The 16,291-nt window shown below is 33.2% G+C and overlaps 1 protein-coding gene across 1 annotated transcript; it reads left to right on the top strand.

Annotated features, from left to right (window-relative positions):
- The first annotated feature begins 4,678 nt into the window (after positions 1–4,678).
- Positions 4,679–16,031, top strand: LOC125869248 (dynamin-related protein 5A-like). Its single transcript, XM_049549814.1, has 16 exons — positions 4,679–4,987; positions 6,469–6,532; positions 6,606–6,710; positions 6,896–6,997; positions 7,609–7,659; positions 7,809–7,870; positions 8,078–8,168; positions 10,482–10,546; positions 12,505–12,699; positions 12,929–13,048; positions 13,220–13,290; positions 13,384–13,609; positions 14,820–14,870; positions 14,988–15,216; positions 15,377–15,516; positions 15,626–16,031. Exons 1-16 carry the CDS (start codon positions 4,859–4,861, stop codon positions 15,752–15,754), a joined length of 1,830 nt encoding a protein of 609 aa, XP_049405771.1. The 5' UTR covers positions 4,679–4,858; the 3' UTR covers positions 15,755–16,031.
- Positions 16,032–16,291: the final 260 nt, after the last annotated feature.

The following is a 16,291-nucleotide window of genomic DNA, read 5'->3' as shown; positions in this document are numbered from 1 at the left end:
GAAGAGAAGAAAGGTTATCTTGGAGAAATTGTTATCCCCTACTTTTCACTTTGATAATTGTAGAAATTAAAAAATGTGAGGTAACTTTTTCTTGGGAAAATTACGCCAGTTGGCAAACATTACTAGTTTATTATTCACTATGGTTATAGTTTCAATTAATTATTGTGTGTGGTTATAGTTTAATATAATTTGCTATTAATTATGGGACCCACGAACGAATTGTATAAAGAAAGAAAAAGAGTACTTATTTGAATTCTCTCTTAAAATCACTCATACACATTGAATTTGAATTTCAAAATCTACTTTCTCCCTCCTAATCATGGCATCACAATTCAAGATTATCGCCCAAAACATGTTTCAACTCTTTTTTATTGTTTTTCGTTTGTATATGATTTATGCTTGTATTTTTTTTCTCAAAAATCTTTCTTTAAGTCTTCAAATTTTCAGATTCTTTCAGAAAAAAATGGATGAAGAAACTCCATTCAAGAGGATTACTAGAGGTATGCCATTGCGTGCCAAATTTGTTGATGATCCACCATCATTCTTGTTGAATCTAACTCAAGCATTCTAAGATATTGCAAGATCTATTGTTAAATCTAGACCGAATGAAAAAACTAGATCCATTGAAGAGTTTGGATCCAAGCACTGAAATGACTCAATTAAGATGCAACAAATTTTGAAATTTTTTCAAGAAAAACATAGACATGGAAAAGTTGTGGAAAAAAGTTTGATGGTTCAACAGGGATGAATCAATGGTATATGTATTTGTCGTTTTTATTGTATATTTCCATGTATAATATACAATTGTTTATTTGTGTATATTATTACTATATAAGAAAAGGGAATAACCAAGCACCACAAGCCAACATGTGTTCCAATAAGAGTTACTATAACCAATATATTTATAAAAAAAAATGACATATAAAATGAAATTGAGTGTTTTTGAAAATGGAAAAGGACAAAACACATATGAAATTAAAAGACATATAAAAAAAAGTTGGTTTAACTTTCAAACATAAAAAGTAACATATGTTATTAAAAACTTTAATAAAAAGTACTATAATTTACAATAAATAATAACTTAAATTACTATATAAGAAGAGGGAATAACCAAGCACCACAACCAATAAATTTATAAAAAGAAATGACATATAAAATGAAATAGAGAGAGTATTAGTTTTTGAAAATGGAAAAGGACAAAACACATATGAAATTAAAAGACATATAAAAATAAGTTGGTTTAACTCTCAAACATAAAAAGTAACATATGTTATTAAAAACTTTAATAAAAAGTACTATAATTTACAATAAATAATAACTTAAAATATCTACAAGACAAGAAAAAAAAGACTAATTTTTGTACTGTTTCTGTCACATAAATTAGGATTGGGATGATTTTAAAATTTTAATTTTGGTTATACATTATAAAATAGCCGAAAAATTGAATGATATAATTTTTTTAAAAATAACCGAATGAATCGTCCTATCGATAACCCTAATGTTACTTCTACTCTGTTTATTTTTACTTAAATTTAGAAAGATATGCTTCATTTCTACCCTCAATCTTATCGCTACATTTATTTGCTATTTAAAATTGAAATTAAAAAGACAAATGACAAATAAGTTTCTATATTAGCTCACTTATGAGCAAAATATATTATAACAATCTTTACTAATTTTATAACAATACATAAACTATACTCNTTGGTAAACATTACTAGTTTATTATTCACTATGGTTACAGTTCCAATTAATTATTGTGTGTGGTTATAGTTTAATATAATTTGCTATTAATTATGGGATCCACGAACGAATTGTATAAAGAAAGAAAAAGAGTCCTTCCCTTATTTGAATTCTCTCTTAAAATCACTCATACACATTGATTTTGAATTTCAAAATCTACTTTCTCCCTCCTAATCATGTCATCACAATTCAAGATTATCGCCCAAAAGATGTTTCAACTCTTTTTTATTGTTTTTCATTTGTATATGATTTATGCTTGTATTTTTTTTTCTCAAAAATCTTTCTTTAAGTCTTCAAATTTTCAGATTTGTGTGTATATATATATATATATCAATTGCATATATACAAAAAGGTTGTCAATTGTAAATATATAAATAGTTGCCTAGCATTTATCATTTGTATATCTTATACGATTGAATCTGTTAATAATTTTCTAGCATTTATTATTTGTATATATTATACGATTGAATTTGTTAATGATATTTATATACATTTTAATTTGTATATCAAATGATATATATGTATTTTTCGTTTTTAGAAATAATAAATAATTACTTATTTGACTAGTTGTATATATACCAATAGTTCTCATGCATTTATCGTATGTATATCTTATACGATTGTATATGCTCATGATAATTATATACATTTTGATTTGTATATTTCAGAGTTCATGATTTGAATTTTATTTATTTTTGTTTCAAATGAATAATTAGAAAGGATGAAGAAATCAAACCAAATTTTGATTGTTAAAACTCAGTAAAAATAAAGAAATCTGAATTTGAAGGGAGAATTTTATAGTTAGCATGAATCATGGGATATTTTCTTTTTTAAAACTAATTTTGTCGCATCAATTAAGGGATTAATTAACAGTTATATTTTGTTACCGTATTTAGCGCTCATGTATTCATTTAATTATTAATTTTTTTTTTGTATAATTTTTTTTAAAAAAACGAGATATACAAACCTAATGCTCCATTTCAAACTAAATTATACCCATAGAGCGTAATTAGATAAACTATAGCTATGAAACATTATTTGCTTAAATCTGTTTGCCATATATGAAATTTACCCTTTTTTCTTTAATGTTAACTATAACAACAATAACATATCCAGCGAAATTCACTATATAAAGTCCAGAAAAATAGAGTATACATAAATTTTACCAGTACCACAAAAGATAGAAAAATAACCTCTTAATGTTATCTTTCCTAATAAAGATCGAGTCAGGTCACGTAAAGCATGATCCACAACCCAACCCAAAATCAACTATGGTTATTTGCATATGCAAATAGAACATAGAAATATTTCTACAAGTTAATAACCCAAATAAATGAATTAATTTACAAAAATATAAGAGTGCATTACTTATTTGTTTAATGTTAGGTAAGTATAGGTAAAAATAATAATATTATAACAAAATATTTATACGTAATCTAGGAAATACTATTGAAAAATCACGAATGAAATGTGGTTATCAAGAAGGAAGTTTACAGCATTGAAGGAGAAAAAGATACTGAACTTAGCCATTTATAACACTTGTTTTCTTATTCTAATTAAAGGAATACATTTTCTATTTTTTAAAAGGAAATTTTTTTTTTGGCCAGAATAATATTTTATCTATGTTATTTTACCTTTTTAAACATTTTTAGCCTTTTAACTTTAATACCTTTTAACTAAAAAATGGAAAAAAGATCAATTTATTTTAAAATAAAAAAAATATTATAGTTNAAAAATGAAAAAAAGATCAATTTATTTTAAAATAAAAAAAATATTATAGTTTTTTAAATTTTCTTACCAAATTCTGGTCAAATTTTCTGGCAATTTAGCACTTGTTATGTTGAAAAAAACAACTTTTTTCATATATGAAGAACACCTTTATTTATCATATTTTCCTAAAGTTTTGAGCATTTAGTTTCCCCCCATTAATTGTTTTAAATCTATTTAGTGTAATTCAAACTACAAATACCAATTTATACAATTTTCACTACTAGATTTAGTTATAGCTTTGATCAAAGTTAGTGATTACTTAATAGACAATCCTAGTGATCCCATACCTATCTCGTTACTTTGTGCACCAACTTTCGTGTACCCTTGTGACCCAACACCTATCATTTCCCCATATGCCTCGGTGTCCGGTGCCTAAATTTGAGCTTCGACTGAATTTAGATCACACATTGTAGGGCTCATTGAGGGGCTGGCGCTCCCAACATGATTTTCTCCATCCTCAGGAGCCCAAGACTTTTAGTTAAGGGTGAAATAGTCCCACCACCGCACTACAACTCATGATGGACATATGCCTATGCTACTCTACGTTTCAATGCTAAATTAGGTAAAGACATTTTTTAATTGAATTAATAATTATTCACGATTTGTTAGTTTGATATTTAAATTATATGGATAGTATTGCTATACTTTGAACTATAATATTTTATTTGAGTGAGTGTTTGACTATGAGTAAAATGTAGTGAAAATAGAATATTTCAAAATCTTAAGGATAATTGTAATTTTCAGAGTTTAATTTTGAAAAAAGTGAAAATTTCCTAAGAATTGATTCAGAGAAAAACGAAGCATAACATGAAATTAGCGACGAATAAATTTTCAATATTTCGTGACCAAACGATTAAACTCCTACTATTATGACATGAAAAATCATCTCATTTTCTTTACAATGTGTAAAAGCTAGAAAATAAAATATAAAAAAAGGCTACTTTATGGTATTTTCAATCATTTTTTATATCTGAATTTATGTAGTATTATTTTTTACTTTGCAAAAGTCAATTTAAATAATCTTTAAAATATCCGTAAATAATATTTTTTCTCATATCATCAATATAATTAAACGACAAATAATATATTAACTTGAATTTCAAAAACACAAATAAATTAAGACTGAAAAAGGGTCCTGGTATTTTCTTAAAGCGGTTCTCCATTCAAATGCGAAACTCAAAAAGCTTTCTAATTTCAAAATCTTAGCTCTCTCACACACACAGCTGCACACAAAAATTGCGAAAAGCCTCTTGCTTCTTCTCTCCAATATCTCTTCATCTTCCCCTCTTTTCATCTTCTCTCATACTGTTTCTTACTCTTGTTGACTATCAAGTCGCCGATTGATATGGAGAATCTCATAGCATTAGTTAACAGATTACAGAGAGCTTGTACTGCACTTGGAGATCATGGCGAAGAGAGTTCGTTGCCTACTCTTTGGGACGCTTTGCCTACTATCGCTGTTGTCGGTGGACAGGTTTTGACACATCTAGATTCTCTCTATTTTTATATATTCTGTTTCGTTACTGTATTGTGAAGCAAACGCAAATTCTGTTTTATTGCGGTGTTTTATGTATGAATCTGGAAGTGTTAGCTGGCGATTCGAATTTTTGAAAGTTGTTGCTTCGTTTGAATAGTCGTGTTCTTATTTATTGAGCTTGAGTTTGTTGATTTGCGTGTTCATTGAAGTCAGATCTGCGGTTTGTATTGTATTTTTTGGTACTTGTATGCTCATAGTTTCTGTAAGTAGTTGTTGTTTGTTGCAATATCTACGTTGCTTCCATTTTTGGTCATTTACTTGCCTTATTTTACCTGAAAGTTTTGTAGTGGAGTGATTTCTTCGGGTCTTGTTACTTGGCTCAGCTTGATTTTATGGTTAAGTTACTTGCCTCAGGTTGATCCGATAACATTAGTCATGAAATGCTCATATATGTAGGTTTCACATTAATTACTCTCGTTGTGTCAATTCTTGTGACACGGTTGGAATTTCGAGATTCAAATTTCTAAACTTTTGGCTTGAATTTGGACATAGAAGCTTTAAGTTTTTTGAAATAAAATTTATATATTTGAAAATTGCGTAAAAAAATACTATAAATCACATTAACAAATTAAAATATTTAAAAGGCATATAAAAGAATTTCAGTAGAAAACTTGGTTGACTCTTGAAATTCCAACTGTCCACATAAATTGGGATGGGGAAGTAGTTAAAGTATTCTCTCAATTTTATTTTATGTGATATTTGACTTATATAGTAATATATTAGTGATAGTGAAGAGACATTTGAGAATTTTGTTTAATTATAAAAGCATCATATTAGAAGGTCTGAAATTAAATAGTTAAATGAATTGAATTCTTGAGAGTTGTAAAGTTCTATAGACATAAACATTTTGGAATGTCTCAAAAGGGATTGAAGGGAGCCGGACCTAGTATGTATGTTATTTGAATTATTCAGGACCCAAGTTTTTTCTAGCTTTATTTGGGTTGAAACTTTGAGAATTTTGGTTCATGTTAGGCACATGGGAAGAGGCAATCTAGTACCATAGTTTCTGTATTGAAATGTCGAAGCTGAATGTATCAATGTAATATGCGGTATATGTTTATCGTATTGAAGAAGTTTTATGAGCTGCTTGACATCATTGCTATGAACGTGCTGTTACATAGCTGGACATGTTTCTGAGTGTGCATTCTATGCTAATATACAATGGCTGTTGTGGAGAATGGACGTTTGGGTCCAGAAGTGAGTGATCCAATGCCCTTTCTGCTCAACTCAAACTTAGGTGCATGCTAATAGTTTTCTAATGGTGGTGTGCATGACCTGTATCATGTATCATGTGTCTCCTCTGTGATAATCTATCTTCTATTGTGTACTTAATGTCTTCCAAAAACTATTGATTCCTCTGATTTGTAGGTTTATTTTGCATTTATGTTGCTTAACTCCGTCTTTTGGATGACTTGTAGAGTTCTGGGAAATCTTCAGTGCTTGAGAGCATTGTTGGAAAAGATTTTTTGCCTCGTGGATCAGGTAATAATTCCATCAATTTGAATCATAGATGCAAAACTTTAACAATACCAGAATTCTCACATATCATGTACAGGAATTGTCACCCGCCGCCCCCTTGTCCTACAGCTTCATCGGATAGAAGAAGGTAGAGAATATGCAGAATTTGGACACCTACCAAGGAAGAGGTTTACTGATTTTGGTGAGTTTTTGACTAGCTATTCTACCGTATTATTTGCTCAATTCTACTTTTCATCTTCTGCATGTAGCACCTGTCAGTGTGTGTTCTTGTTTTCATTATCTTCTGGGACTTCATTAGCAAACTTTTCCTCAACATTCACTTCAGTCTGCTGTTGTTTTTGCTTCTAAGTCTTATGTGTCTTTCAGCTGCTGTGAGGAAAGAGATTGCTGATGAGACTGATCGAGAAACTGGCCGCAGCAAACAGATTTCTAGTGTGCCAATTTATCTCAGTATATATTCTCCATATGGTATGAAGAACTGTTTGTTTTCTATTTGTGCAATTCAATTGTCTGCAATGATGTATTTTTGAGGTTTTTGGTGGGTTTTTTTTTTTTTGGACAAAGGTTGTTGATGATGTATTTGTTTTGAGTAAGCAGGATGTTGAAATTTGTAGGATGAGGTTGAATTTGATTACAAAAAAAAAAGTATTTTACTGAAGTCTGGTGTTAAATGTTTCTCCCCCAATAAATGCATTCAGGTACTAGCAACTAAAAGATTGTTGCTTCTGATAGCTGTGTGGATAATTGCTTTTAAAATCACCTCTAACATATAGTGGATAGTTATCTGGTGAATTCCTTTGTTGTGTATGCTTAACTATTGCTAATATTGCCTTTTCAGTTATACATTCACTTGTTAGAATCCATTTGGTGTTGAAATCAGTGTTTTTTTGGTAATTTGTTACCAGTTTGGCGTAGACTTCTAATTTTACTTGCCTCAGTTGCAGCATTTTTTGTAGCACCAATACATTGTATAGTTATCCAAAAATCTGAGAAAAGATTTTCTACTCATTCCATTCTAATTTTACATTGCCTCGACATTAACTACTTCATCTACTTATTTTGGATTTTTGTCATGGCAGTTGTTAACTTGACTCTGATCGATCTTCCTGGACTTACAAAAGTAGCAGTTGGTGAGTGTAGGGTTGCTGTTCATTCGTGTCATTGATTTCAAATGCAGAAAAATGTATATTGGTCGAACATGTTTGCATTGATACATAACTTTTGTTTTCAAAACAAAAACTGTTTCTGAATTGATATTCTGTCCATTAAATTTATGTAGAGGGACAGCCTGACAGCATTGTACTAGACATTGAAAACATGGTTCGGTCTTATATTGAGAAGGTCAGTACTAGTCTTTTATCCAAGAGAAAATGTTCCAGTATGTAGTGTTAACATTTTGAAAAACAATAATACTACAGTTCTCTAGTATTGCAGTAGTTTGCTATGCTTGCTCTAATATGTCAGGAAACATTTAAATTGTGTTAGAAGATCGCAATTTGCTCTTAATACTTGTGAAGGTCATTGCTTTCTGTTTTCTTGACATTGCAGCCCAATTGTATTATTCTTGCAATTTCCCCTGCGAATCAAGATCTCGCAACATCGGATGCAATCAAGATTTCTCGTGAAGTAGACCCTAAAGGTCAGATTCTGGGAATTCTTCGTATAATTTTCCTTCCCTCTAGCTCTGGATTGTTCTGAATGTGTTAATGGACATTTTCTTTTATTGGTGGGAAGTAGTTGTATCTAGTTTATTATAGTTGGTTTAGTTAATTACTGTTAGGCAAATTATACACTTTAACAGAGCTGCCACATGCATTATAGATCTGCCACTTGATTAATAAAATTGCTTACCTTATAAAAGACTGACGACTTTAGTGTAGACATGAAAAACTTTATCCACCTTCTCTACCTTTCTCCAAAACCTATCTTTAGCATCACAAAGTTCTAGAAGTACCAATTCACGTGGTCATACACATTCTCTAGATCCAACTAACTTTCAAGAAGCCACTGCCTCATTTTCCACCAATCCTGCATGTAGAATTTATCTGCCCTCCACAGATACAAACACATCCTAAGAGAGAGACATTGTATCACCAAGACCTTTATTCGTATACTTGAAACCATCTTAAAATTGATCTTGTTGATGTTTCCTGCTAGACTAATAGTTCCACATTCCCCAATATTTGAGGCTCCCTCCTCCTTTTGGGTGATGCAATGAATGCAGTGGGGGTTTTTTCAAGCTTTTCTGATTTCTGGAATGATGTAGCAGTTTTCATGTTGTCTTCCTTCACGACACTCCCAACATTGCTGGAAAAAAGGAGTGAAGTCCTCCAGTCTGATGGTTTATCTCCCGCACGATTCTCCAGTCTCCCTCAACTCCTCTCCTCTTCTACTCCCCAACCACTCCTTCATTTTCTCTCATATTTGGTTAAACTCTATCCTCCCGAATTCAGTCTCTATTCTTCCTTTTCTTTGTACACACTCTCCAACCACTCTTTCATTTTCTCTCATATTTGGTTAAACTCTATCCTCCCGAATTCAGTTTCTATTCTTCCTTTTCTTTGTACACTCTCCAACCACTCTTTCATTTTCTTTCATATTTGGTTAAACTCTATCCTCCCGAATTCAGTCTCTATTCTTCTGTTTCTTTGTACACTAGGGAATAAAAATTGCAACTGACTTGACCTCTTCCTCATCTTTATAAACCATCTCCCCCACTTCTGTTCACTTCACTAAGAACTTTTTATTGGACCCTCCTCTTTCAAACAGAGTGTTCCATTTATTTTGTTTTCAGCTAGTCTCCCAAGCTGTTGGTTCATCTTTTCTCCCTTGTTTAGCCTCCCCCGCACCCCCCGACACACACTAGATCTCCCGATTTGTTCATTACCTCCCGCATCTTAACCTGCACCCTTCCAAAGATGTCCCTATTCCACTCCTTGTCCTGTTTAACAGTATCTTAGCCAAGCAAAATGTAGTTTCACTTCATCTAAATTAGAATTCTGAGGATTACGAGTGCATTTTTATTTACTATGTTACTTGGACTCTTCATAAATGTCAACGGGTGCGTGTCGGATTCTCCAAAAAGTACTGTATTTTTGGAGAATCTGGAACAGTTGTGACAATGAAAGTGAATAGTCCGCACAACTTAAACCCTAGGTTTATTGATTATGAATCAAAGATAAATTCATACAACTTATTTCTTTTTTTTGATAAAGAAGATTAAGTCATACAACTTTTATATCTTCTGTAAGAAAATTGAAGTTTCTTATCCTATATTGACTTCCCAGTGCTCACATTCTTCAAAGTGAACAAGAGTTGGGAAACTTAATTTAACATAGACCTTCAATGTGCTTCACATTTGTACTTATCTCGTTTACGGTGGCAAAATTCCAATATTTGAAGGCCTAAATGTTTTTCAAGTTTGCCAATGCGTAATTTCATTTTTTTTGATGAACAGAAAGATCATCAGTGTTTACTTATCCAAAAAGAATAAGAGGAAAAATGAAGGCAAGAAAGACCATTCCTGTTTCTTAGTTACCTGCTAAAACAGTCACTACTAGTGAAGTCTAGTGAGACATGTTCCTTTTATTTTATGCTTATGTTTATTTTGAGTATTGATTACCTTTTACTTGTCGTTTTGCAAATTTGTTCATGTTGTGGATATGTCCATTCAATTATCTTTTACATTCAGAGAATTATTTGTTCTCACACTCATTTGTGATCATTTTTTGATTGAGCAAATAATGTAGTTTAAGTTTTATCTAGGTTCATAATCTCAGCTCATTTGCTATCTCTGACTCTCGACTCTCGTCTTTTCCTTGTGTGGTAATGTGCTAGCTCGATGCTAGTTTTACAATATGGTTCATTATTGGTCAAGATTATGCATACTCATATCAAGAACAATTACATCTTTTAAGATGCTTTTGACTCAGTATCTGACCACTTGTCTCAGGAGAAAGGACATTTGGAGTTCTGACCAAGATTGATCTCATGGATAAGGGTACCGATGCTGTCGATGTAAGCTTTTATTTGGTTGATAATAATTACTGCTATACTTGTTTGAACATGCATTTTTACTTAAATGTAGCTTCAATTGAGCGTATATGAGTATGGACCTTATATATTTTTGTATCTTTGAGATAAAACTAGAGAAAAGTTGCTTTTAGTCTTTTCATTCCCCTTTGGATCTCAAATTTATGCCATAAGTTGATTTTTTAAGTGTGATAGTTAACCATACATGGATCTAACGAAATAACCTCTCTACCTCGGAAAGGGAGGGGTAAGGTCGCGTATACCCACCCTCCTCAGACTCCATTTGTGGTAATAAACTGGGTATGTTGTTGTTCTTGTAGTTAACCATACATTGTTCTTTCGGAAACAACCTCTCTACCCTGCAAAGGTAGGGGTAAGGTTTGCGTAGTTCCCATCCTCTCCAAACCTCACTTGTGGGAATATACAAGGCATGTTGTTGTTTTTGTAGTTAACCGTACATACATGTAGCTTTTTAAAATTAATGCCATTAAGTGTACTCCATCTGTTCAAGTTTTGTGGTGATGCTTGACTTGACACGAAGTTTATGGAAAAAAAGGAAGTCCGGGACTTTTCTAGTGACATTTTTTGTGACTATAAAAGCATGTCATTATAGGTAAATGAGAAATTTAAAGTTCAAGTGTTGCCTTGTATAGAAATGTGTCATTCTTTTTGATAAAAACTCATAAGGAAATAATGCCACCTAAAATGGAACAGAGGGATGAGTTTACATTCTTACATTGGGAAAAATGGGGAAGTATCTTTTATATAAAGAGAAATACCGGAGCTTCCGTGAAGAATAAGGAACCTCTGTACATAAAATGGAACAGAGGAATGTTTCATAATTTTTCTAGTTTTTGGAGAACTTGTGTATTTTGAGTTTGATTGGGTTAGGGTGATCGTAGTTTCTTATTCTAGTTTGATAAAGTCCAAATATCAATTTTTTGTTGATTGTTGTTGTAGACTTGTAGTAGTAGTAGTCTAAGTTGCTCGGACTCTTCACTTTTGGTGCTGCACCCGTGTTGACATGACATGGGTGTGGAATCCATCCGTGGTCAACCGATTTTGGGTACTTTGACCAAAATCGATGGGGAAAGTCTGGACAGTTTTAATCATTTCAGTAGCCAATACTAAAACTAAGGTGAAATTGAAGAAAATGGTATACCTTTTATATAGAAGTTTTTATGTCACTCCTTTTCCTTTAATCTCCTTCCAGGATTCTCCTCAAGTTCTCCACATAATTTACGTTTAATAACTCTTATTTTTATATATTTTAATTATTTTTAGGCGAATCCTCGCACCCGTATCCATACATGGATCCATATCCCCAAATCTTAAAAACTAGATCATGAAGGATTTGACCTTTAGATCCGCACTTGTATCGGATACCCACACTGAGTCCGAGCAACTTAGGTAGTAGTATCGTAGTGAATACATAGTCTCATATTCGGTGAAGAGTTATTTGAACGGATCTTGTGATAATACCCAAGGAGATACTATTTGAGTATGCTTTATTAAGTAAAGAAGTTGAGGCAATGCACATGACATGACATGATGTGGAGGATGAATGTTATGATTTTGCCAATCACTCTACTTGAGTACTCTTCTTTTAAATTTATGATTTTGGACATTGAAAGCCTATCCTTGTGTTCTTTAGTCTGAGCATCTTAAAATACTACCTATTGGAATAGACAAAGGCACTTCTTCATGCCCTCTTGACATTTGTAGGAGCAGAAGTGGTAATCATATCTTTATTTGTTTCTGCAAACGTGTTTGTCAGTATCCACTGTTTAATTCACATTCCTATGATTTATGCTTTCTGATTAAAATTTCTGCTGCCATCAAGATGTCTGTTAACATTTACAAGAAAAAATTATAATGGTTCTTATTTACTTACAAATATTATCAATTGTTGATTATTCTAAATCAAGTTCTTGGATTTCCAGATGTTGGAAGGAAAATCATATAAGCTACAGTTTCCATGGATTGGTGTTGTCAATCGTTCACAAGCTGATATCAACAAAAATGTGGATATGATTGCTGCTAGGCGTAGGGAGAAAGAGTACTTTTCTAGTACCCCCGAGTACCGGCATCTTGCTAACAGGATGGGTTCAGAACATCTTGGGAAAGTTCTGTCGAAAGTATGTCATATTCTTTCTAATAGAATATTCAGGGGTTGAAGTTTTTTTCTTTTTTAAACTAGAGCATTGTTCATCTTATTTCACTTTTCTGCCTCCAATGAAATTCCTCTTGGTGCTCTAAATGAAGCCTTTAAGGTCTTTATGCTTTCCCTCTTTGATGTAGACTTGTAGTTGTGGTTTATGTTGGATAGCTAACTGTTTTTCTTTGATTTTCTGTCTACGTTTTTAGCATTTGGAGTCTGTTATCAAGTCTCGGATTCCAGGTCTCCAGTCTCTTATCAACAAAACTATAATTGAGCTAGAAACTGAGTTGAGCCGTCTTGGAAAGCCCATTGCCACGGATGCGGGAGTAAGTATCCTATTTAAATCTCTACCTTTCTGTTGTATTGGTCATTGAAACCTGTGAGGCAATTTACTTTCTTCTCTGTGCTTCCATTAGTTTGTAGAATATGAGTTTGCTTTTGTTGCTCTTCTGAGCGTGAATCATATGTCTTGTCCTTGTTTTGCATGTTCTGATCAGGGAAAATTGTACATGATAATGGAAATCTGTCGTAGTTTTGATGGAAATTTCAAAGAACATCTTGATGGAGTGTAAGTGTTCCATGTTTATTTTTTGTCAACATATCCAAGTAAACTATATTTTTATGTGGTCTAAGCTTGTTTTCTGATGTCTGGATGTCACAGTCGACCAGGAGGTGATAAAATATATTATGTCTTTGATAATCAGCTCCCTGCTGCATTGAAGAGACTGCAATTTGACAAGCAACTTTCAATGGACAATGTAAGGAAACTTATAACTGAAGCGGATGGATATCAGCCGCATTTGATAGCTCCTGAACAAGGATATCGTCGTCTCATTGAATCTTCCATAGTTTCTATGAGGGGTCCTGCTGAAGCAGCTGTTGATGCGGTATGGATTTTTGCCCCCTGTTGTATGTACCTAAAATATACTATTATAAGTTGCACTGTGTATAATGGTTTCAACTAGCTTTGTATCTTTTCGGAATGGGTCAGATGTCTCCTTTTCTTCAGCCGTTTTTTGATGAAGCCTCTTTTCATCAGCCATTGATTCTTCTTTGCCCTTTTTTGGGAATTCCATTCTAGTATTCTGACTCAAATTATCAAGAATTGGAATAAAACAGGTCCCCAAATGGAGCAAGCTGGATTCTTATAGCAGACACAACTAAATTGAAATTGAGGCTTAATTGTTGTTGTGTACTGCTTTTTGTTGATTTACATTTCAGTCTTCTTTATGGAGTAGTCAGGTGTGTAGTAGCTGGGGAAGGAATTTCACTAAGGGATTCAGAAAAAGAAAAAAGAGAGGCCAAAATGCAGAATTAGGAGTTGAATCTGCAACCTAGGGCATTTTTTAAACCTCTGCAACTATACTAAAGGTCTCCTGCAGAATTGTGTATATATATATACACAATTTTTTGTGTAAGCCCACTACATGGCTGTTGTTTTAGTCTTGTCAAGTTACAAGAAATAATAGCAATGAGACTTGAAGCTTGGTATTGCAATATGAGTAGATGGGGTGTTTTATGACATTGGGACGAGTACGATGTTCATTCTCAGAATGCCAGTTTTTTTCTCACCGTAGCAGCTTTTGGAACTTTGATAATATGTGACTTCAAAGTTGGCATTACTGGGAAAAGTACAAACTACTAAACAAAATGATATTAGGAAATAATTTTTGACATCGAAAGTAAAGCTGGAAATTGGCTAGTGTGGGTCTTCTGATTGGGGATCACTTTGTCAATAATGTCAACCGAAGTAGATATGTGTAATTTGATTTTGCTGTGTTTGATTTTTCATTGACTTGTTCCTCCCTGTCAACTTGACTTACAAATCTTGTTAATCTCCTATTAAAAAACAAAAAAGTAGTGAACGAAATAGAATTTAGTTATCTATATTTAATCTTGTAGATTCCTTTCTTAAAATTTAATCAGCTTATCTGACTATTCTGACTGTAATTAGATGCTACCAAGATTAGGAAACATTGTCTGAGTTGTTTTCTGCTTAGTATGGGAGGTTTTTCTCCGTCATTAGGGGCAAAAATCTTGTACAGTTGAGCAAACAAATCACGGAGTACTAAGTTACTTCCTTTGTGATGATTGCAGGTTCATGCTATACTGAAGGAACTGATTCACAAGGCAATCAGTGAGACTGCGGCAAGTTCCCTTTCGTTTCTAGTTGCTGTTCGGAGTTGATGATACATAAATTGTTATAATTATTATTCTGGTGTGTTAATGGTCTAACAACTGGACGCATGCTTCTTCTCTGTGCAGGAGCTAAAGCAATACCCCTCCCTACGAGTAGAGGTCAGCAATGCAGCTGTTGAATCACTAGATAGGATGAGGGATGAAAGCAAAAAAGCAACTCTTCAGCTGGTTGAAATGGAGTGTAGTTACCTGACCGTAGATTTCTTCCGAAAGCTTCCTCAAGATATTGAGAAGGGAGGGAATCCAACACATTCTATTTTTGACCGGTATAATGATTCCTATCTTCGCAGGATAGGTAAGTTGTGAACTAGCCATCTCCCCTTAATTCTTTGATTCTCCGAAGTATTTTGATAAATGCATTAAAATTTTCTGCTAATTACTCGTAATAGTCACCTAAGATCTTTTCCCTTGCAACTTTTTTTGGGGTTATCCTCATAACTGCCTTTTGTGAACAGGGTCAAATGTCTTGTCTTATGTCAATATGGTTTGTGCAACTTTGAGGAATTCAATTCCAAAGTCTGTAGTTTATGGTCAAGTGCGGGAGGCCAAACGCAGCTTGCTTGATCATTTCTTCACTGATTTAGGCAAGAAGGAGGTGAGATTCTGCCTTATTTGTTAATCTACCTGAAACTCTTTCTGGGTGAGAGGAGTGCAGCAATGGTATGACTTACACGGATATTAATGTTCGCCTTATTCTTTTGCAGGGGAAACAGCTGGGTACTTTGTTGGATGAGGATCCAGCAATTATGCAGCGTCGCCTCTCTCTGGCAAAGAGACTTGAGTTATACAGAGCTGCTCAAGCTGAGATTGATTCAGTAGCATGGTCTAAGTAAACAGAACTCCATTTTTCATCACTTCTCGTTCACCACGATTTGCGTATAGAGATAGGTGACCAGTGATTCTTTGCCTCGATTTGTATTTCTTATTGTAGTAGTTATAAGTAGTGATTAGGTTAAAACTGCTACTTGCGTGGGTAGTGTCATCGACAGTACTAAAAGCCAAGTGTATGGACTTGATATTGCTATTACATAGAAAACCCCGTTGCTTGTAGAGTATATAATATATTGAATGTGATGTCTTGCCATTTCATACACATTTTGGCAGGATCAATGCGTCTTATAATATAGCGACAGAATTAGCAAGTCACATCTGATTGATTTTGTGTGACCTTTCCTCTTTTGTTGGCTCTGATTACTTGGCCATTATATTGTATGAAGCTCCGTGGGGTTTGGTTCGAGGTTGACTCGACTCAATACTATAATAAGTTTGGTCTAACTCAGCTTGGCTCCAGTCGACTTAATACCGTAGTAAGTTTCGTTAGACTTGGCACCGAAGCCTATGTCGTGCGCTGTAATTGACTTTCTTTGTGG

Source organism: Solanum stenotomum, chromosome 6 (assembly GCF_019186545.1).
Source record: "Solanum stenotomum isolate F172 chromosome 6, ASM1918654v1, whole genome shotgun sequence".
Taxonomy (NCBI): Eukaryota; Viridiplantae; Streptophyta; class Magnoliopsida; order Solanales; family Solanaceae; genus Solanum; species Solanum stenotomum.
This window is presented reverse-complemented; position numbering and strand designations above follow the sequence as displayed.